Source organism: Anomalospiza imberbis, chromosome 2 (genome assembly GCF_031753505.1).
Source record: "Anomalospiza imberbis isolate Cuckoo-Finch-1a 21T00152 chromosome 2, ASM3175350v1, whole genome shotgun sequence".
NCBI lineage: Eukaryota > Metazoa > Chordata > Aves > Passeriformes > Viduidae > Anomalospiza > Anomalospiza imberbis.
This window is the reverse complement of record NC_089682.1, coordinates 66,437,948-66,460,838: the sequence shown is the minus strand read 5'-3', so window position 1 is coordinate 66,460,838 and position 22,891 is coordinate 66,437,948. Positions and strand designations below refer to the sequence as shown.

At 45.4% G+C, this 22,891-nt stretch overlaps 1 protein-coding gene across 1 annotated transcript in view; it reads left to right on the top strand.

The window, feature by feature from the left end:
• Nucleotides 1–22,891, top strand: part of AMOTL1 (angiomotin like 1) — a 54,987-nt gene that overhangs the window by 9,631 nt on the left and 22,465 nt on the right. The window contains exons 2-6 of the mRNA XM_068181462.1: nucleotides 1,535–1,681; nucleotides 4,155–5,040; nucleotides 15,564–15,840; nucleotides 19,764–19,908; nucleotides 20,998–21,087. Coding sequence (XP_068037563.1) covers nucleotides 1,535–1,681; nucleotides 4,155–5,040; nucleotides 15,564–15,840; nucleotides 19,764–19,908; nucleotides 20,998–21,087 — 1,545 coding nt within the window. The remainder of the gene's footprint in view (nucleotides 1–1,534; nucleotides 1,682–4,154; nucleotides 5,041–15,563; nucleotides 15,841–19,763; nucleotides 19,909–20,997; nucleotides 21,088–22,891) is intronic.

Sequence of the window (22,891 nt, the reverse complement as noted above, 5' to 3'; positions counted from 1 at the left end):
GCTCATTTCCAAGGTTTGAACCTCAAGGAGCCTCTCTTTACAAAATGAGTAAGTTCTCAGAAAAACGAGAAAGTAAAAAAATCACAAAAGCATAGAACAGACCAGGTTGGAAGGGACCTCACAGATCATCTGGTCTAACCTTTTGAGGGAAGGAGACGATTTAGATGAGATTATCTAGGACAGTGTCTAATCGCATACTGAAAACCTCCAGTGATGGGGAGTCTGCCACATCCCTGGGGAGGTTGTTCAGAGAGTGATTGTTTTCACTGTAAAAGGTTTCATCCTTATGTCAAGATAAAACATCTCTTAGTGCTACTTGTGCTTGCTGCCTCTTCTCACTGTAGCTCCTTGTGAAAAGAGAGCCTCTTTCCTCTCTGTAGCCTCCCTTTAAATGCTGCTAGACTGTAATGAGAGCTCCCTCACAGCTTTCTCTTCTCTGGAGAGAAAGGACCTAACTCCTTCAGCCTTTCCTCTCCGAACAGGTTCTACAGCCCACTGATGATTTTTGCAGCCCTCCTTTGGATCCTGTACAGTCTGTATCTTTCTTGAATTGTAGGATTATTCCAATGTCATTTGTGGCTTGAAATATAGGGTCAAGCCAGTGTCATTCCTGGCTTAACGCTGCTGTGATGCGTTCTGTATCAGTTTGTTAAAACAAGCGCCCTTGAGAACAGATTTAGGATGAGCCTTGTTGTTTGCCAAGTTGCAAGCAGAAAAGGCCTTAATACTGTCTAAGTGCTGCTCAGCAGAGACTAAAACATCCCTGTGTTATCAACAATGTTTCCAGCACAAATCCAAAACATAGCCCCACACTAGCTACTGAGAAGAAAATTAACTCTATCCTAGCCAAAAACCAGTGCAGTCCAGCCATCGGTGTGTGTGGGATGCTGGGGCTGGGGCATGCAGCTCCCGTGCAGTTGGTCTGCAGCACAAATTCCCGTGGTCCTCCAGCTACGTCCACTCCTTACCGTATTAAGAACATCTGGACAAAGTGATTTATAAACTCTCTCCCTTGATAGCACTGGTTGTATTTTATGTCTCAGCAATTTTCTGTATTGCTAAACTATTACTCATGAGCAGATTTTGTGGTAAGACCTTTCCCAGACTGTAGTCCTATTTAATGTGTGGCCGTGTCCCCACCTTTCCTTCTTTTTACTCACTCCCTTGCTCAGTTTTACAACGAGTCTGTTGATTTCATGTCCTGGGGCTATGCCTTGATTTGTGAGCTTGTGACTTTTCACTGTTAGCTCTTACAAACCTTTCTTTGTACCTGGACTGAGGACCTTGTAGGCCAGGCTGGGTCAATGCATGAAACAGCACTGGTGACTTGGTGTTTTGCCTCTTGTTCCTCAGAGCTAATGTGTCATTTGGGAAGTGCAGACTGAAGAGATGGTTTGCTCACTGGCCTCAGAAGGGCTTCTCAGCACCTAGCTATGCTCAAGAAAATTTTTTTGGACTACTATCATTAATTGTGGCTTCACATTTTGTCATTCATGCAGTTTCTTTACTGGCATTCTGTTCTTCTTTCTTACAGGCTCCACATCTGTTTGTTACAAGCCTACCAGCCCAGTCCAGGTACTGGAAGACTCGGGCTTTCTCTACCAGGATCACCAGTTGTTTGCTGGCAGGCATGAAGTGTCCCCGCTAACGGCTGAAGTGATCAGTGCCAAAGAAAAAGCTGGTAAGTGCATGGCCACACTTCTGTATGAACCCACTGCATTTACTTCCATGTTTTTCCCAAAGTAAGAATTGAGCATCAAACCATTTACAAGTAATATTTAGAGAGTTGAAGGCCAGCTTCTCATTCTTCATAGAGTCAAAGTTACCTTTGACTTGTGTATTGTGACCCATGCTCACTTGTCACCTGTATTTGTGGAGGGTGCATCATTTCCACTTGTCCTTCAGGACATGGTTGCTTTTCACTGCACAGCTGGACCAATTTCCATGGCTCTTTTGCTGATGGAGCAAGACCATAGGTACTGTGGAAACATCACTGTGGTCAATCCTTCTGGACTTCAATAATAGACAATTTAAAGTGCACCTCTCAGATATAAGGAAGATAACATGACTAGTACAGAAGTGGAAATCCTGATGTATTATAAAGAACTGCCTTGACTGTGTGATGTTGGCTTTATCCCCTTTCCTCAGGCTTTTCTCAGGCGCTGTCTAACAATCTAGACTGTAAGCTGTCCAGTGTCTTAGGGAGACATTATTGCTTGTCTGTGAAAATGTCCCGTGTGATGAGGCTTCTGTGTGCTGTGATAACATGAACAAAGCAGCAAGAGCTTGCTGTAACTGCAGGGACACTTAAAGCAGATGGATACTTGGCTGTTGAGCAAACAGGTAGATGGAGATGCACCGTGTGTCTGCGCTCTTCCTGCCTCAAATACCATTCCGAGGAGCTGACAGACCCTCTGAGAGCTGGTGGCCAGGCTGCAACCCTAGCGGGTGAGGCTGGCTGGCAGATAACGTTGTTTCAGGGAAAGCAGGAGAGGTGTATCTGGTAGAGCGGGTGTGGAGTGAAACAGCCTGGGAATCTTCTCTCCCTCTTGAGCCCCACAATCATCTTTAAGGCTTTGCCACAGAAATGTTAGCGGAAATGACCTCTTATCATTGTTAAGAGTCAAAGGCTTTTCTTTCCCTCTGGCATCTGGGGTGTATATAAGTTATCCCACAGCATGTGTAGTAACTGATGAAACCTCAGGGAAATGACCAGACCTCAAAAGAAGGTTTGCTTTTAAACTGCTTTCAAATGCCAAAAAACAAATATAAGTCCTGACAAACTCCGCTGAGAATTGAGAACAGCAGGAGAGAGAAAGTTGCCAAGAGTGACCTGAAGAAACCAAACTGTAGAAAGCACCTCCTTCTTGCCTAGGGACATTGGAAGACTCTTCTCACTTTTGTCTGCACTGGAGTCTTTCAGGAACATTCCTCTGAGCTCAGACAATGTTCAGATAGACATCTTATAGCATTTTTGGGATTGAAGGGGGGCTCCAGGAGGGAGGGATTCCAGAGGTCTCAGCCGTGGTTAAATCACAGAATATGCTGAGTTGAAAGGAACCCATTGGGATCATCACATCCAACTCTTGGCCCTGTGCAGGACACCCCAAGAATCACACCATGTGCCTGAGAGCTTTGTCCAAATGCTTCTAGATGCTTAGCTCTAGGCAAGCTCCACTGCATATATAATGCAAGCATGGTGCCATTGACTCTGAATGACTTCAGTAGCCTGTGTTAGGGTTGTGTAGCTAATCTATCTGTGCTTTTTTTTTTTTTTTTTTAATGCTGGCATTGCATCTATAACCATAATGCCTTCCTTGTGTTGACCCAGCAAAATTACTACAGTTAGTATTGACTCCCTTAAAATAGTGTTTACAGCCAGAAAGGAAATTGCAGTTTTAGAGGAAGATGCCAGAGCATGGATTATTCTCAGACCTTTAGGACTGTTTCATTTTCACAGTTCCATTTCACAGGTTTTCTGTGACACATTTTACATTTTATTTTGTCATGGCACACAGTACACTTACACCTTTGGCCATCAAAAATGCAGCAGTTGGTATTGCCATGCAGGCTGCCTCTGTAAGTTGTGCAAGCCATCTCTGGGGAGAGGTCAAACACTGGAACAGGCTTCCTAGAGAGGTGGTCAATGCCCCAAGCCTGTCAGTATTTAAGGAGGCTTTTGGACAAAGCCCTTAATAAAATGCTTTAACTTTTTCTGAGCTTTGAACTGGCCAAGCAGTGGGATGAGATAACCATTGTAGGCTCCTGTTCTGTCCTGTCCTATCCTATCCATGTTAGAAAATACCAAATTTCCCTGTGGCATGGAATGTCCCTTGTTGACTTAGAGGGAGGTTCAGAGCTGTGGGCACTGGACACATGGAATATTATGGAGGGGAAGGCCAGGGAGGGGACTGGAATGTGTTCCTGGGGGTTACTGCCAAACAGAATTAGGGTGTAGGGGTGGAGGAAGAGAAGGGAGCAATGCTCTGCCTCCTTTGTTGGCTTCCAGCCATATCCCCTGTGCTGCCAGGGGAATCCTGGCAGGACACTGCCCATGGAGTGCATCCTGGGCACAGGGTCACCATTGTGGGATGCAGGGGGAATTAGACCTCCTGGACAGCAGAGCTAATGGCCACCTTTCTCTCCCTGCCCAGCCGAAGAGACTCTCTGCACCCTGCGCCCGCCCAGCTTCCGCCGTGTGCCAGAGGCGGAGATGCGAGGGGCGGAGGAGGTGGCAGCCGGCACCGTCCTGCAGCGCCTGATCCAGGAGCGGCTGAGGTATGGCAACCCCAGCGAGAACATGAACCTGCTGGCCATCCAGCACCAGGCGACGGGCAGCGCCGGCCCCTCCAACAGCACTGCCAGCACTCTCTCTTCCGCAGAAAACCTTGCTCCCGAAGACCTGCCAATGGTCCAGCCGTCAGGGCGGCAGGAACCACAGGGGCAGGAGCACCAGGGGGACGGTGCTGCCATGGAGAAGCAGCCTCGGGCCCCGCAGCCCCCGCACAGCACCGAGGAGCTCCCCACCTATGAGGAGGCCAAGGCCCAGTCTCAGTTTTTCCGTGGCCAGCCCGCACCACCAGCCACCGCCGCCACACCGGGTTTTTATGGCTCCTCCAGCCAAAAGTCCAGGACGGAGGGGAGGCCAACAGTGAACCGGGCCAACAGCGGGCAGGCGCATAAGGATGAGGCGCTGAAGGAGCTGAAGCAGGGCCACGTCCGCTCGCTGAGCGAGAGGATCATGCAGCTCTCGCTGGAGAGGAACGGGGCCAAGCAGCACCCCCCAGCCCCAGGAGGTGGGAAGGGTTTCAAGGCAGCCCCACAACCCAGCAAGACCACGGACCCACGGGGCCCGCCTCCCGAGTACCCCTACAAAGGCAAGGCAGCAGCCCCAGGCGGCAAGGCACAGGAGCACGGGCTCTTCTACGGCGAGCAGTCATCACAAGATGTCCTCAAGGCCGCCTACGCCGCCCCCCAGCCCGCCCGGGCAGAGCTGGCCCTCGTCCGCTACCAGCCGCCCCCGGAGTACGGGCTCAGCAGGTAATGGCCATTGGGGGTGGGTCTGCAGGGTCACCTGGTCCTGCCCGCGTTGGAGGAGCCGGTGTCTGTGGGGCTTGGGCCTCGTGTGGACACGGCCAGAGTGAGCTGTGGCTCCAGGCACACGGTGGAGGCATCACACCCTGCGGTGGGGACATAACATCTTGTGAAGGGATGGCAGGCCTGGCTGGTGGAGGTACCTGCATCTGCCAGAGGACTCTATAAAGCTTCTGTTCCACTTATGTGCTACTTCAGTCTTCCCACAGAGCTCACGTGGGACTTTCACGGTACTGGGCCCCTCATGCCAGGCCTCCCTGTGAGCGCAGGTTTATTCCAAGCGCATGAAAAATAATCCAGTGTTTGCTGGCTGTGCGCTGATCCCTGCGAGTGGTGCAGGTCCTACCTTCAGAGATGAAGTGGTGTGTTAAGGGCTCCTTTTCCTTGTTGTACCTCAATGCAAATGTTTGTCGGTCTCATCCCTGTCTCTTTGACCTCTCAGACAGTTATTTTGTTGGGTTTGGAAGTCTGAAGTTGTTTGGTTTGAGTGTGAGCAGTTTCTATGTTGCAAGCTGCCTCATTGGGTCTTTACTTATCCCAGAATCCCCAAAGATTTTTGTTGGCATCACCTTAAGTTGCACACAGTTATTTTGCCACAGCACAGGCACAAAGAAAAGGTAGTGCAACTGAACTGGCTCTTTCTGTCCAAAATGTGTTAGGCATGAAATGCAGGAGGGAATGCTCTGCTTTTCCATGTTTGCAGAAAAGATGGGTTTTGTGTTGAGACAGGTAGAAACTCAAAGTGTAGCTTCGGTGGCAGGGGCAAGATGGCTGTGACAAGTGGCAGGCCTGCACTGAGTCTTTCTACAGCTATGTGTATGGCCATTGTGCGGAGTTTATGCAATTTTTTCAGGGCAAGATGGTATTTTTGGGACCTCAGTCAAAATGCCTGTTCATTCAAAGAAAGATCTGTGTGGATGTGAGGGCAACTGGGGCCATTCTTTCCTGCAGTTGTTTGTGGTGCTAACAAGCATCTCCAGCACCAAGCAAATTCATCCCCACAGAAAAAGAGCTGGTTTGGGTATTTTTATCACTCTTGGAAAATGCTGGTTCAATAGCCACAGAGTGTTCTGTAAGTCTATGCAAGTGAGAGGAGCTGGGTGCTGCATGCACTGCTTCAGCTAACTGGGGTCAAATGGAAAACCCTGTGGGGCCACTTCCAGAGCTTTTCCCAGCTGCCTGATCAGCAAGGTTAATGCTGAGAAACCTCCTTGATTCAGTGCAGATTTCCATGCCAGTCCTCAGCAAAGGCTGGATCACCCCAACAGCTGTGGGGAGAAATCCACTGGCTCATGATGGTGGTCACTGCTCGTTCCTGGCAAGGCAGCATCCTTTACCCCCTAGTCACACAGCAGGAGGTGTCGCACTACGACACGAAATAACTCACGCGCTCATTCTAAGATGTAAAGAACAAAAGGAAGGAACTTTTATTTCTGATCTTGTAATATATAGAATTCGAAAAGTGACAGTGGATTGGAGGATGAAATTGCTACCTCTCCAACCACACTGGTTAAACCAATAGTCTATCAATTCTCTCCTACAAAGAAGAATGTAAAACAATCATTATTTACATGAACAGTGCATGAGAAACTCTAGTAGAAATATGTAAACATCAGAAGGCCCAGAAAACTTCTTTTAAAAGAACTTTAAAACTTCTAAAAGAACAGGGTGACAGGGGGGATGTCTGCTACCCCTGTGTGTTTTCTTTGCATGGTGCTGGAGAAATCTCCCTCCTGTCAGGTACGTGGGCACCAGGGGGAGGAATATGTGGTGCAGCAGAGGACTGGCAGAGTGACAGAGCAGAGCTGCCGAGTTTTGCACACTTACTAAAAAAATCTTCAGTGGTATCTTTCTTGCAACTCAGCAAGGGCCTTACTACTTCTCAGTCTGCATATATTCCTGCTGGCTGTGCCAGCAAGCTTGTACAAATGTAGGTTAGGGGGGTTGGCTTGGCAGGGCTTGTTTCACCAAAGCTGGGTTTGCTCTAGGGTGTATGGTGTCTCTTGAGCATCATTTAAGGTAGTTCTGGATCCTGATGTACAGGTAGTCATTTTCAGGTCCTTCTTGCCTGCCTTCATTTGCTGCCTGGATTTTGGGGAGGTTTCTTGTTAGTGAGTGGGGGAACAGTTGGCTGTGTTCAGATGTTAGACAGTGAGCCTCTGGGTCTCAGCAAAATGATGTTTTCCATTCTCATCTCAGGCTTCTCTATATTTTTTAACACAGGGATGTCAACCTTTCACTTTCCTTTGGCACACTGAAATATTCATTACCTGGGCTTTTTCTCAACTATTATGAACTGCTGTCACTAAAAACCAGGAAATAAACTCACCTAGTTTATTCTGTGCTTATCCCAGTTTATAACTGGTCCCAGGTCCTGTATGGTCCTGTCACCCAGGAAGATTTGGTTGACAGAAGCATTTAGGAGGTGACTGTAGTCCCTGTGTGCTTATTCATCACTTGTCATTTCTCTGTCTGCAGCAGCTGTGCTCCTTGCATGCATCTTGGGCTGCATGACAGGATGGGCTTGCCCACATCTGGGATGGTTAATATGCAATTTCATAAAGTGGTCTCTGCTCCAAATGTTTCAATCTTTGGAGAGGATAAAGGCATTTCAGGGATGTCAGCCCTGTCTTTACTAGAGGATTCGCCTGGGCAGCAGTCACTGTCTGAGCCCTGCTGGAGGAGTTGGGTGCAGGGGGAGTGCTGTGATACACTCATGGGTTGCTCCCAAGCATAAACCTTCCTGTGAACTCTGCACTTGCTCACTGCTTCTCTCCTTACCTGAGTTTTGGGGACGCTTGCTGCCAGGCATCTGACTGGGATGGAGGACCTTGATGGAAGAGGTTGAAATAGGGAACTACTTGGTTTCATAAGGTTAGTTAACAGGGGTAGGATTTGGAGAGGCTGGTTTTTCTGTTAGAGGAACAAGTGAGGTAAGGAATTTCAGCTTTCATCTCATCAGGAGTGTCTGGGAAAGAAGCTGATGGAAACAGAACTGTGCTCCTGGTCAGATAGGAATCTCATATACACCAGCATCTTGCGAGAGTCTTCTGTGTTCCAGAAAATAGGAGAAACACAGAATGCATCAATCCAGAAAAAGCACGCAGAGATTCCAGGGATGAAAAGGATTTAAAGGGTCACTGAACCCCCACTTCCCCACAGTCTTTCTTTGACAAGGGAAATGTGGCTGGAAATGGTCCGATGCTGGCTGGGAGCTGTTGAAGGATAATTGAATAACTGTAGCTGCTGCTTAATTTCCTTTTTTGGTTTGACTTTTTGTTTTGCACATGACTGGTTTTAAAGGAAACATTGCCTTTATAATCATTGGAGTGAAATCTTGAAATTTATTGTAAATTTCAAGATAATTAATTGTTGTTGTACTTAAAAAATCCTAGAGTCATGTGATGTAGGGGTAGTCTCAGCATTTATATAAATTAGATTTAGTGACTTCTGTTTTATGGACATCACAATTGCAGAGCAGAGCTTGAACCTTGAAGCTTAAAGGACAAAACAACTAGAAGGCAAATAAAAATGAACCAGTATTTTTTCCTTTTAAAATGTCAGTATTTTTAAGCCAGTTGCTTGATGCTTGGGGCCCTGACTCACAACTTCTGAATGCTTTAAGTTGGCCAAGTATAACAATCTTTAGAAAACGTTTCCTTTCCTAGATGTGCAGCCATTCTTGAATTGTGTCTTTGCTAAGTTTCCTTAGGTGCAGGTTCAGAAAGTCACAGCTTGTTAGGTAAAAGGGCTTGGAACTAATATAATTTAGTTTTTTGCACGATGCCCTGAATTAATTCCAGTTTGTGAAACATTCAGTCCTGGTGAGTATAATAATCTCCATCTGGAGAATCCATCATGGATTTTATAGCCTTGTTCCACTAGGTAATTGCCATCTCTGGCAAAAATCTCCATTTTAGTTTCAGCCTGTATTTTCTAGTTACCAGGGATTTTGCAAAATCTTTGTCAAATACAGTGAAGAGACCTGTGCTATCAGTTGTTTAATACATTTAACAGATGGAGCCTGGAGCCCTGTACTTATTTCACTGTTGTCAAAATCCCTTTTTTTCACTGTGGAAAGACAGCCTGAACACTGGTTTAGTACCAGCTGGCCAGAGGCTAATCAGGTGTAGTAACACCTCTGATTTGACTCAGTGTTCCTTGTTTATGTAGCTCATTAACACTTGCAGTTGGCACCCTGGATCTCCCCATACAGCTCATTATCGAGTGAGTTGTGTGAGGGTTGTCACAGCCCAGGATAGTATTTTCCACCCTTTAGCTTGCTGTATTTATTCCTGGAAGGATGAACTTGGACCAGCTCAAGTTGATATTGTATCTCCATGTCATGCTTAAGCTGTGATTCAGATCACTTGGTGCAATGAATCTTCTTCATTGATCCCAATGATTCTTGTCAAATCCTGGTGTCTTTTATTCAGAATGATTTCTTTATCTGCACTATTAATTGAAAGCATGTATAATGCAAATGAAGCCTTGAACTGGAAACTCTGCTTCTTACTGAGGGGAATTAATTTGTGGTACATGCAGAAGACAATAATGCAGGCACCTTTTTATTCTGATTTAATCCATACGTTTTCAAAGTCAGCATGCAGAATCAATGAAAAGAATAAATCTGGGCTGTTTTTAAATACATCCCATTTTTTATGTGCGTCATAAAATTCCACCCTGCCAGGATGTAGAAGTCTATAATTAACTGCCGAAATAGTCTGCTGCTTCTCCAGTATTTGTGTATTTATTCCCCCACACATATTACTGCCCTTTTCAGACAACCTGTTGATAGTTACCAATGCAACCATGTCTGTGGCTGCTGACAGGACACAAGGAGCTTGTTTTCTTCCCTGAGACAGCCCAGGCAGGTGGGTTTGCTGGCACTGTGGACAAGCTGAAGGATGTTACACTCAAATTGACGTATCCTGGCTTTTCTCTGCAAGGATAGCCCAAGCATGAGCGTGGGTTGGAGGCTTCACTTCCATCTAACGTGAATGCTGGCAGCCCTGCAGAAGAGCTTTGCTTTGTATCCTTTCCTTCTGGTCTAATATGCCTTACATTAAAATACATGAAAGTGAAATGAAGCTGTTTCCACAGCTTAGGTGATGCCTTTTCATTTCTCCTTACCCTTCTCTGTTATTATCCCAGCTGGTTCCTCTAGAAGTGCAGAGGTTCAGGAAGGCACTTTTCCTTATGCTGAGAATCTGTTCTGAGTGTGGATCTCTGTGAGGAAATACAATATCCTGTCCCTCTCTTAACTATTGAGGATATGTTTGATACAGTACACGTCTTCTTAGATTATCATTTTTCCCTGCAAAATCTTCACATAAGCCTGCCAAAGAAGCTGGGCCAAGTCTTTCCAGAACTAACAAATGTCACCAACAAAATAGTGAATTCAAGAGGTGTGAGTCCAAGTCTGCAGAATGTTTTTTGAAACAAATACTTGAGTTTACAAGGTGCTGCAACTATTGCTGATTCCATAAGACAGAGAATACCATGAGGGCCATGTCTGGGCTTTGACAAATGTTCTCCCATTTCTTTGTGTATTACCATTTAGTGATGGATCTATAATTGTGTTTCCTTGCACCATGACCATCAGATTGGGCTTGCTGACTTTGCCAGGATCCTGTTTTTTCCTGGCATGGTCATAAAACTCTTTCTTCATGTTATTCACAGTGAGACAGGGTAGGGTTTGAAGTCTGCTTCATGACTGCATAAATCATAATGAAATCAGGTAGACACTTGGTCTGAGGTTAGAATCCAGACTGACGGCTCCCAGTCAATGGGCAGGAATAAGCACATTTCACAGTTTTTTACTCTCATTGTAAGGCAAAAGCCTAAGGCAACTTCAAAGAACTGTGCCCCAGAAACACCTTATTTTCATCGCTGACTCAGCCAGAGCATCCACAGAAGATGCATGAAGTTGTGAGATACTTGGGAGAGTTCCTTGGGAGAGTCTTTGAAAGATGAAATAGACCAGTCTGCCCTAGAGGCAAAGGAAGGCAGAGCATTCAGAGAAAGATGAGCTAAATAGGTTAGAGGAGGGCATTTTAATTATGAATGTAAATGCCATGGTGTGTTAGAAACAAAGCCTTTCCTCCACTGGCCCCTTTTCATCCCTAAACAGAGGAGAGCTTCACTGTACTTGTAGCAAGGCTGAGGTGGAATTTCCTTTCCAGAACATTTACAGGCATTTTCATTTGCTAATACTGCGCTGCTTTATCCAACAACAGCTCTTTTGTATTTATGATTTCCTGGTCATCAACAGCAAGTGGACTTTATCATTAATTTTCATTTCCAGGTTTCTTATTCCTACATAAAGTTACAAATTCTCCCCAGATTTCTCTGTCTTGGTAATTCTTGCTCCCAGATGGTCCAGTATAAGAGCAGTATTAAGACCATGCCTTAATTTGGGGGCTTGGGCAGCCCCAGCATCTTGAGGAATTTCTTATGGAAGTGAAGTCCATTGTCAAGTATTTTGCTGAAGACATTGTATTGCAAGCTATAGGTAGTAAGCTATTATGCATGTATCACAAGCTATATCTGTGAAAAGAAAGAGAGTGCTTGGTGACCCCAGCACAGTAGCCCTTGAAAGCCTCACGACCTGCTTGTGCTCTTTATTCAAAAAGCTGTTCACCTAAATTTTTTTCTCTTTTTCCTTCTTTACAATACATTGCAGAAGCTTATGGGGGCCCTACTTCTACAATAATGCCAACAAAAAATATGTTTTTAATAGAAATGTAGCTGAAATGTTGCAGAGATAGCCAAAACTCATAGCGTTCCACTGTTGCATGCTTTTAAGAAGGATGATTGTTGACTAGAATGTTTGGCTGAAAGATTTTAACCTGCTCTAATGCAGAGTAAGATCAACATTTAAAATACAGTAAAAGCATTGTGAGAATGTCATTCTTTACTAAGCCCAAAGGACCTCAGGATAATCCTGATTGCTGCGTTTCTTTGGAGCTTTACATGAGAATTTGGATAGGAACTAAGCTGCTGTTATAACATTCCTATTTTTGCAAATGCTGATTTGTTAATGTGAATTGCTGTGTTTATTTTATTGCGTATGTACTCAGAGATTTTGCGGTTGACTAAGCCAGAACTAAATTGGGACAGATTAAACAAGTAAAAAGAAAGTTAGAAACATTAATTTTGTTGAACAACTGTGCTTCAAGAGGTATAAAGTCAGTTGTACCTGTTCAGTTTCTGAGCTGGAAAACAGTGGAGAATCTCTCCTGTGGCCATGGCTGCTGAGACTCTGGTGGCTGGCAGCTGCTATAAGGTGTAAATCTTTAGTAGCTCAGAAAATCATTTGCAGTTCAAGGAAACAGAGATCTCTGTGGTCTTTCCTTCCTCTGTAGTGTAAAGCTAGACAGACTAAAGTGGCAAGAAAAGATGAAATTGATGAAAGGCTAAGATTTCCCAAAAGTGCAGTGTCAAAAGTTCATGCAAGGGTCTAAAGGGTGTATCTATGGACAAAGATTGCTGTGCTTCATAATGAAAAAGAAAACTTGCTGTATCTCACTAGTTTAGATTCAGAGATCAATTTAATTCTATTGCTCTACGCTATTCCCATAAAGAAGTGAGAAAATCTGTACCTGCAGCAAATATTCCAAATTTTCTCCTTTCTACTAAGTGTCTTTGTAGGGGTGTAACTGTATCCAGACAGTTGGGCTTTTACTTGCATAAAACCAGTGGTGCTGTTTCTTTTGGTAAAGATGAACAAGCTCACACTTAACTGAATTAATTGCTGTGGTAAAATGTGAGCACAGACTGACTGTCAGCAGCATTGAGAAGGTGTCGCGTGCTTGTCTGAGCTCACATTCACTTGTGGAGCATATTTTGCACTGTGAGTGACATCCCTCACTCATCATGTTATTTATTCAGATTTTTGAGCTAAAGAAAATTCAAGTCCCACGATGGGCATCAGGTCCCTTGCCAGGTTTGCACACTGGAGCATCAGAAAGGGGGACTGTGGAGATGGTGTGAGAACCATGATCAGAGGGCTGGAACACCTCTTCTGTGAAGACAGACTGAGAGTTGGAGTTGTTCAGCCCAGAGAAGAGAAGGCTCCAGAGTGGAGAAGGCTACTGCAGTCTTCTAAAGGGGCCTTATAAGAAAGCTGGAGCAGGACATTCTACCAGGGCCTGTAGAGATGGGACAAAAGGAAATAGCTTTGAACTGGAAGATGGTAGGTTTGGATTAGATATAAGGAAGAAAGTTTTTACGCTGAGGGTGGTGAGGCACTGCAACAGGTTGCCCAGAGACGTTCTGGATGCTCCATCATGGGAAGTGTTCAAGGCCAGGTTGGTTGGAGCCCCGAGAAGCCTCATCTGGTGGAAGGTGTCCGAGCCTGTGGCAGGGTGGTTGGACTAGATGGTTTTTAAAGATCACTTCCACCCCAAGCCATTCTGTGATTCTATTAATTCCTGTGTGTTTTCTTGTGAAGTGTCATACGGCAACCTTCATGGCTTTCCTGTCTTTTGGAAATTTTTATCCTCTTTCAATAGACATTTAGCTCCTTAGTTATTAGCCTGCACCTCTGCTGGAGAACAAATATGCCTGGGATTGAAAGCAAACCTTTCTGGCCCTGGGAGCTGCCCAGAGGAAATGTCCTCTCTCCAGCTCTTGAGCTGCCTCCGTGGATGTTTAATTTACAGGAGAGACACAGCCTTAGAGCATGTCTATGCTAGGCAGGTAAAAGCCATCTCAAGGCCAGACTGAGCTCAGCACAGCTTTCCTCAATGCTGGCTGCATGAAGCTCTGCTGGGATCTTCTTCACAAGGACACTGGTCTGTACTTCTGACCAAGTTAGCAGTGTGCTTGTGTTCAGTGTTTTCTCCATTTCAGTACCTTTTTGGGCCAGAGTGGATGCATTGGGCAAAGCTGGGATGAGAGTATGGGACTGTGTATATGCTGTGTCTGGGGGCCTGCAGATTTGCTTTCACTCTAGTTTGGACAGAAGATTAAGGCTGAATTGCTGGCTTTCTTTGCTGTCGTGTGGCTTGTCAGGGACAAGTTTGAGCAGTGCTGTTCGTTTTCTAGGGCAGGATTTTTAAATTGCCTTCACTTTTCAGCTTTGTTCTGCTGCAGTTGAAGGAAGTGGTGAGTTATTGTCAGTAGAATTAGTTCAACACTGAAGGCTTTTGAAAACCCTGACTTGAGAAGCTTTGTACAGGGACAAAGCTTCCAGAGTGGAAACACCACCAGGGAGTGGTATTGAAGCTTTTGTAGGTGCTGAAGACAACAGTAACCATAATTATGATGTATTTATATAGCACAAAATTGTTTGTTTAAGAAAAAGCATTCATGGTTCTTTGAGGCCCAGTGGGGTAAATACTTCTGTTTATTATGTCTTGTGCCTTGTGTAGGGTACAGAAATAAGGGTAATGATATCAACAGCAAGCCTAATAGCTTGTAGTTACATTAAAATACAAATCCCGGACCTCAGGTGGGGTCCAGAAGCCAGCTTATTTTCCAGCCCTGAAACTGGACCCTGACACTGAAGTACCACGTGGTCTGGGTTGAGTCTCTTTAACAAGATCAGTGTGGGAATTTCAGAACTTTGGCATCAGGGCTGAGGAGTGGCTCAGCCTGTGCACAGTTAGATTTTGCTTGGGGCTGCTTTCCGTGGTTGAGGCTTTGAGGGCTGCGGTGGATTGAGGGATGGAGATGGGTTGGGTGAGGGACTCTGATCCCACCTGGCTGTCAGCTGCAGGCTTACCCTCACTACCGAGACATCCTCCTGGATTATCTTCCAGCCACTGCAAATTATGATTCACGTGTATTAAAGAGCTGTCTGCTGACAGCAAGCCTAGCTCACAAGCAGATCACTTCATATTCTTCCCTGATATGAGTCTGGTGAGTGATAGATGTCCTTAATGGGGGGAGTGACACAATGAGGTCTCCCACTGGAAGATGGCTTTCATGGCTCACTGTAATTGAATGGGATTGTGCCTCCAGCAGTTCTGCAGCAACACTTCCCTCTTCCACTTGCTAAAGCCACTCAGGGATGCTGCTTTGCTCATATCACTTCCTTTCACTTCCCAACTCAGCTGATCCACTGGTTTTGCTCTGGGCAGGGAGTGGTGTTTGAAGGGTGAGTAATGCATCCCTTGTGTTTTCTTCAAGCCTGCCAGCTTATGTTTCTCAGCCATGGTGTTCCTGGGAAGGGGAGGCAGGGAGAGGCTGGTGGCTGCTGAAGTATTAGCTGCACACCTAGGCAAAAATGCTGGGTTTGAGTCAATGCTTCCTTTATCTGCTCATACCAGATGTGTACGCCACTGTCAAGAGCAGGCGAGGAGACAATTTACTCATTCTCTGCTGCGATTGTTGGTATCTGGGGGTCGTGACTGTCCAGTTATAATACTGTTAATAAACCATGCAGTCCTTAGGTGAAAGCTCCCGTAAGCATTTCAAGGGCGTGCGGCTCTAACGCCTCCTCCATGTGTGCTTTCCCACAGCCGACAATGCCAGCCGCCCTTCCCGCCGCCGCCAGCCCAGCAGCACAGCCCCATGTCCTCGCAGGCCACCGCTGGCCCTCTGCTCCCAGGCTCCTTGCCCCCACTGCCGGCACCCGTGGCTGCCCAGACCCCGACGCTGCCGGGCCAGCAGCTGACACCCGACGCCTTTGCCATCGTGGAGCGGGCGCAGCAGATGGTGGAGATGCTCTCCGAGGAGAACCACGTGCTGCGGCAGGAGCTGGAGGGTTACTACGAGAAGGCAGACAAGCTGCAGAAGGTAGGTGTAGAGATTGGGATGGAGCCTGGCCAGGATAACCATCTTGGTGCTTTTGCCTTTCGGCAGCTGTTCTTCATAGTTGTGGTGCATCCCCACTGCACTGTGTAACTGCAGTGGGGATGCACCACTGGCCATTTCTAACCACTGCCTCTCCATGGTGTTTCACAGAAGGTTAATTCTATGCCTTGTGGACTCTACTGCCTTTAGGATGAAACAGGGCAGTCGATTAGATATCCCTCAGCTGGATATTTTCCCCTTCCATCTTCCATGCTGGCCTCACTGGAGCTTTCCCTGGAAGTCTCCCGTGGGTAGTATATTCCTGGTATATTCCAGGGTCCTGCACCATCTGCACAGGGGTTAGAGATGCAGGTGAGAACCATGAAGAACACATTCTCATTTGTCCCAAGCAGTCTTGTCCATCACAATAAGCTCTCGTGTTACTCCACACTCTTTGGAAGTGTAATAGCCACCAGTGGGTTGTCCATTGTTTGGAAATGGATGAACTGCGTTGTCTTAGAGGCTTTCAATTACTGCTCCTTGAGTTTTTAAGAAGTGATGTTAGACATCCATTTAAACATGTTAGTTCTAAAAGCACTGTCCCTTTATCTGAAAGAACCATTTGATAAAGATTTTGCTTGAAACCCATTTTTCTAAGAGGTCCTGCATGCTCTTTTCTATAAATATATAGGTTTTTCCAGTGGAGAAGGGTGATGTCTTGCGCACTGCCTGGGGTGAGAAGATGAAGAGTTGTATCAGATGAAGTAGAAGTTGCTTAAAACTGAGGTTCACTGAAGGCAAATCAGAGATGCTCCCCAGATCTGCTCACCTTGAGTCCCAAGGGTCGGACCAAATAACTTATTTAGGACCCTGCACTAGTGTTTGATTTGTGTCTTCCCATCACTTATACACAAATGAGCTTAGACTGCAGGTCTTTTCTCTCTGAATTTAGGAGCCTATATAGGAGCTCAGTTCTTTTGTATACTGTGTGGATTAGGATGTTCTTGGAGACACCCTTCATAGGAGAAGAAGCAGCTCTCAGAGACCATGTTCCAACCTCAGCTTTGGGAAAATTTTGTGACAATCTGTTCAAACAGATTAGAAAAAAGACCAAGTGTTTTTTAAGTGCTGTCCTTTCTGCCTCATTCTCTGCAACAAGATGAGTTGACTTTATTCACAGAATTTCCCAACTTAGTTAAATTTTTTTTGCCACAACATTAACTATTCATGAAGAAATCTGCAAAAACTTTAATACTGACTTCCTGTGGCCTTTGTGGGCAAAAATAAATATTCCAGCTATTAATTTTACAAAGGCTGTGTTGTTCAGTAAAAGGTATTTAAGTGTAATGCCCTATAAATATTCCAGTTTCTTTCACCCTTGGAAATGGTTCTCTCTTTATCTTGGATGCCCTGCAAGTCTATTGCATCAGACACCAACAGAAAGGTATTCAAGCATGGGCTGAAGTCTCACTTCAGTCAATAAAGTATGGACTTGAGTCCCATTGACTTTGGGGGAATGTAAGCGGAGTATTAAAGTGAAACACATACTCAAGTGCATTCTTTCTTCAGGAAACCAAATCTCTAACACATGGTATCCCTCCCATGCTGCTTTTGCTGTGTTTGAACACAAGGTCAGGGCAGGTCTTCCTTGGTTCCCACAAACATTGCCTCTGAAAATGTGATTGAGTTGAATTATGTACTTTGGATGTGAAAACTCTTCCCTCTTGTTGCAAGTGGAAAGGTCAGGAAGGACTAGTTCTTGTTTGTGGGTAACAATTTTATTCTAGGTAGGACTACCTTCCCATCACTTTTGTTTGTTACAGAATAGGAGAAGAAGTTAGAGAAAGTCAGCCTGACTTGTAGGACTCCTTGGGCATTTGTACAAACAGATCAGTTCTGAGGGTTGTCACATTCTCAGATGTGTGTGAACAGACTTTTATCTAGAGAGGTGGTGATGAGTCTCTGTGCTTTTTGATGAGTAGTCTCATTTTCTTACCTAAGAAGAGTTGGAAGAGGAATTGTGTGCATTTAATTTTGAGCTTTTTGGATGATTTTCCCTTTTCTGAGAGGTGCTACCTTGCTGAAGTTTAATTGCCAGGCTGGGCTGGCTCTTCGCATGCCACATGTGTGGGTTGTTTGAGTGGGTTGGCTCCAGGAGCTACCAGGCAGAGAAAAGGCTGAATTGTTTTTTCTTTTCTCCATGGAAGAAGGCAAAGGAAATCCCAGAGCTGTTGAGAAACGCCAACACAATTTATGGCTGTTCTTCTGCTCTCCTTTAATTTTGTTCAGTGCTGATGGAGCACTTGCTACAGCAAGTTTTTGCCTCCAGGGCTGCAGGTGGTGTGGTGATGTGTTTTGGGAAATACCAGCATATAGAGGGCCAAGCAGAGCCCTTGTGGTAACCAGCTGCATTGGGCCAGACTGTTAGGCTGTGGAAAGCCACTTTTGTGCTGGCAAATCTGCTTTACTGTGGTAGGAGCTGTCTGGAGAAAGCATCTTCTCCTCCAGATAGTGGCTTACCAACTCCCTGAAGAATTCAGAGAGAACCAAATTAAAGCATCTTGCTAAGGGCATGGTTCATATGCCTCTAAAGCACTGAAAGGCTTGGGGCATCGACCACCTCTCTAGGAAACCTGTTCCAGGGTTTGACCGCCCACTCAGTAAAGAAACACTTTCTCATGGCTAGTCTGAATCTTCCCACTTGTTTCAGCTTTTGTGCTTGTGAACAAGCTGGAAGCAGAAACTGGGGAAGGTAATCAGTTTTTCCCATCATGGCTCTGCCAGGCTTTTCCTTGGTGAGTGGTTTAGAGGTGCTGCCTGCCCATGGGCTGTATCTTGACAGAGTGACTCCAGCATTGTGTGGAAGCTTACTGAGAGGGACCTAACCCTTCAACAAGTGGCGGTGAGCTCGCACTCTGGCTTCAAAAATTATGAATCTGCCCCACCCATGACTCAAGAGGCCAAAAAAGCACCAGATTTAGAAAGGTATGTGGCAGGCTATGTATGTCTTTTGGTTTTCCAGCCTGTGCACGTTATCAAGTCTTTCTCCACAAACACAAGGGCCAGGCATGAGGGAACAGATTCCCACATCAGCGTTGGTCATCTGCAGCAATGATTTTATCACTTAACCTGACATTAGCTTATTAAAAGAGTTGGATGGATTGAGCTGAACAGCAAAACTCTACCCAGGACTATTCTTCTGTCAGTCTTTTGGGCTTAGGTCTTAAGATGCAAGTTCACCACTAAGGGATTTCTCTGCATACCGTGCCTGCAGTTTGCCACATTTCAAGGAAATGAAGTTAAGGAGATTGAAAACCCAAACCAATTGGTTCTGTCTGTTATAGAGAGTTTCTCTTGTATTAAGCAATCTTCAGTCAAGGATAGAAAGGAATGGATCAAAGTAGTTTAAAAGTGACATGAGGCCAGAGCTGAGCCTAAAATACTTTTGGTGGCATTTAGAGCTCAGAGATAAGTTCTGGATCAGGGACCTGTTGAGCAATAAATGTTGCCTCCTGCAGCGTTTCTAGGAGAGAATACAGCCCACACAAGTACACCATTTCTTGTTTTTTCTCATCTTGGTGAAAAGCAGTCCCCTTGGTCATAGACCAAAGGCAACCAAGCAGTTCCATCAAGTCTAGCCCACCTCAAGCTTTTTTGGGAGCTGCCAATGGGGTGTCCTGGGGTGTTGTGGCATGGTGAGCTGCCCCACAGAGGGTTTACAGGGGTCCCCAGTGCAGGCACCACCAGCATTGCTGGAGCTTCATGCCACTGTCTGCCAGGGAGAGCAGTCATTGCAGAGTTGGTGGCTGGCTTGATACTGGACATGAGCATTGCCCTGACCCCTTGTGTTGTTGGAATGTACTGGGCAAACACTGGAACGGGACACATTCCTGCAGGGCTTTAACAGGAATTCTCTCTCCTTTCAGTTTGAAATTGAAATTCAGAGGATTTCAGAAGCTTATGAGGGTTTGGTCAAGACCACCACTAAGAGGGAGTCCCTGGACAAAGCGATGAGAAACAAACTCGAAGGAGAAATTAGGAGACTTCATGACTTCAACAGGGACCTCCGTGGTACGTTACAGTTGCTTGGGTTTTTTCCCCCCTTTGGTTGACATGGTGTTTCACTTACAAGCTCCAGAGCAGCAGGCTTTAGAGGAGTGGCTTCATTCAATATTTAGATACACATAATGAGAAATAAGGCCCTGTTCATCAACATTAGACAAAGCTGCTGTCACCCTCCTGGTGGCAAAAAAAAACCTAGTAAAGTGTAAGAATCAGCTCCAGATGGTGCCTTTGTGTTTAGTACTTGAAAATATGGATTTGACAGCCAGGCCACCAGTCACAGTATCCTGTTGTCTCAAACCAAGACACCTGCCCACTCCTAAAGAGCTGAAGAGCAAATTGCAATGTAGAACAATGCTGTTTTACCCATAAATCTCCAAGGTCAGTGCCTTCACAGGCCAGTAGCCAGTACCAAAGGTTGTCTCTTTTTAAAAAAACTTAAAATTGAGTGTGTATCCTTTTGAGAAAGGAAACGGAGGATATGTTGGGTAACTATTGCCCATCCAGGTTCCTGATGGGTAGTACTTTGGTACTCATTGCTCATGCAGTAAGGTGCCTTTTTCAAGCTGACTTACATTTTTTGCAATGGTGTAAGTGGGTCACATTGTCTTTTTGAAGAGGAGAAGTTTCTGAAGGCAGGACCTTGCCAGGGGAAACTATCCTTGGCTGAAGAAAATGCCTTCTTTCCCAGGGCATCCCCAAGAAGTGGTGTCACTGGGTTGGGGGCTCCCTTTCCTCAGGATGTCTTGCTGCACCAGAGGCAGCTCTTCATTGCAGGAAAGCAGCCTTCTCCTTACACAGTTGGGTAATTCAGATTGCAGATGCCGTGTGCGTTTTGAGTAGTGTGAGAGATGATTGCCTGGGCATGTCAGCTGAGAATGGCAAGGACTTTTCCCCCAGTTTCTGTGAATCTGAATAACACAGCTTCATGGAAGAGGTCAAAGGCCTCATCTTTTATGTATGTGTCAGCCTCCATTTTAATAACCTCCTTCAGAGAGTCTATTTATACTTCTCTGCTGGCATGCATCTTATTTTCTTGGTTGGCCTACAATTTTATATACATATATTTATACTTGAAATATTTCCTGTTTTTTGCAGAACGACTGGAGACAGCCAATAGGCAGCTGGCCAGCAGAGACTTCGATGGACATGAGGATAAGGCAACAGAGGGCCTTTATGCTGCTCAGAGTGAGTACTGTGCTGAGCTGTTTGGACAATGCAGATATATACATATATATATATATATATATATATATGTATATATGTGTGTATATATATATATGTATATGTATATATAAAAATATATATGCAGATATACATGCACACTTATATACATAGTGGAGTGGAGGTGAATACTTTGCTATTAATTGTTATCCTGCTTGTGGCTTGGCTTTACTCAGCTAATTCATCACACAGTCTTGTTTAAGCTGCAGACTGGATTGTTTAGGATAGGGTTTTTTCTCTCTGAGCACCAGAACCAAGCAGTGGGAGTTAATGGTAACACAACTTAGCTTATTTTTGATAAATATTTATCTGAAATTGTGAAGTGTTGCTTGCAGAGATAATCTCTAAAAATGCATGCTTTTTAGAGAAGCCAGATTCTTCTCTTGGCTGGGAAAAGCTCAGAACGAGCTCTGCTGACTAGTTGTCAGTGCCATGGTTTGACTAACAGCAGAAAGAGCAGAGCTCAACCATGCTTTTTACAAAGAACTGAAGTGACAAAGATTTTACACCTTCTATTGCTATGGAAGCATCCATTTCCAATGCATTGTAGGCTCCCATAATGACTGGCCATAGTGCTGCTGATTTCCCTGCCATGCACTGATATGTGTGTGACCATCCAACCTGCGCAGTTGGATGCTGTGTGGCAGTGTGTGGCTTCTTTTGTATCCTAAGCATCTTCAGCATGCTTCCAGAAGGGCTTGGCCACCTGGAAGCTGCGCCGTATCTTGTGAGCTGAAATCCCAGAGAAGCTCTTTGCTGTGTACAGTTCATCCTTCTGTTTTACCGCATCAAGAGCTTCCTTGGAAGATGAGCTGCAACTGCAGTGGAGAAGCATCCACCTCCATTAGCAGTGCAGAGTTTGGTACTGTTCAACATGCCTCACCACCAGCCCTGTAATGTCCAGCAGCTGCTCCAAATGCTGGAGAGCTTTCTCCTGGCTCCCACCAGCAGCGATGATGCCAGCACAGCTGATTGTTTGGTACATGTGTGCACAAACCAGAAAAGAATCCAGTGATCTTTTCCATGATGCGTTAGCTTTGCTGTAATAGCAAATGGCGTGTGGATACTGCATGTAGATACTGCTGCAAATCCAATGGGATGATCTCTTAAGGAAATGGCATTGCTGTATAGATCTTGTCATCCTCGGGAAGAGTTCAAATGGGTTAAGCTGCTCAGTAGAAATTGGAGACTGGGATCTGCTCTCTTCATGTAGAGACAGCCTGGCAGTGTTGCTATATGCTGTTAGCTACAAGGAGGAGTTAAATCCCCAGGATGGACTCGGTTTGAGTTCTTTTCCAGTACATAAACATGCTCTGTGCTTCTAGTGATAAATATCTAGCAGTGAATCTTTGTGCTGTGCACTCAGCATATTGCTGCAATCAATTCACAGCTTACAAACAAATATAGCCTTTTGGATCCTATCACATAAGGTCTGGATGCTTGGAGTGCCTCCTGGCTAGGCCAGCGAGCTAAATGTTACTAATGCAATGCAGAGTGCTTCCAAGAATAGAAAAAATGGACACATGTAAAGCAGGTCCTCTTCAGTCATGTTCTTTGGGCTGCTGGGACATGCACAGTACTGACCTCGATATCAGGATGTCTTACCTAAAACACCCCTCTCAGAGTCCATAACAGGTTCTGCTTGGAAATCCTCTGTTGCTGACAGCATTTATACACTGATGTCTGTGTGTGTCTGAGTCTTCCACTGGGGCAGACCATGTCTGGGGTTTGGTTGTACTTCACTGCTGACCTGAGGGTTTTTGCAAGC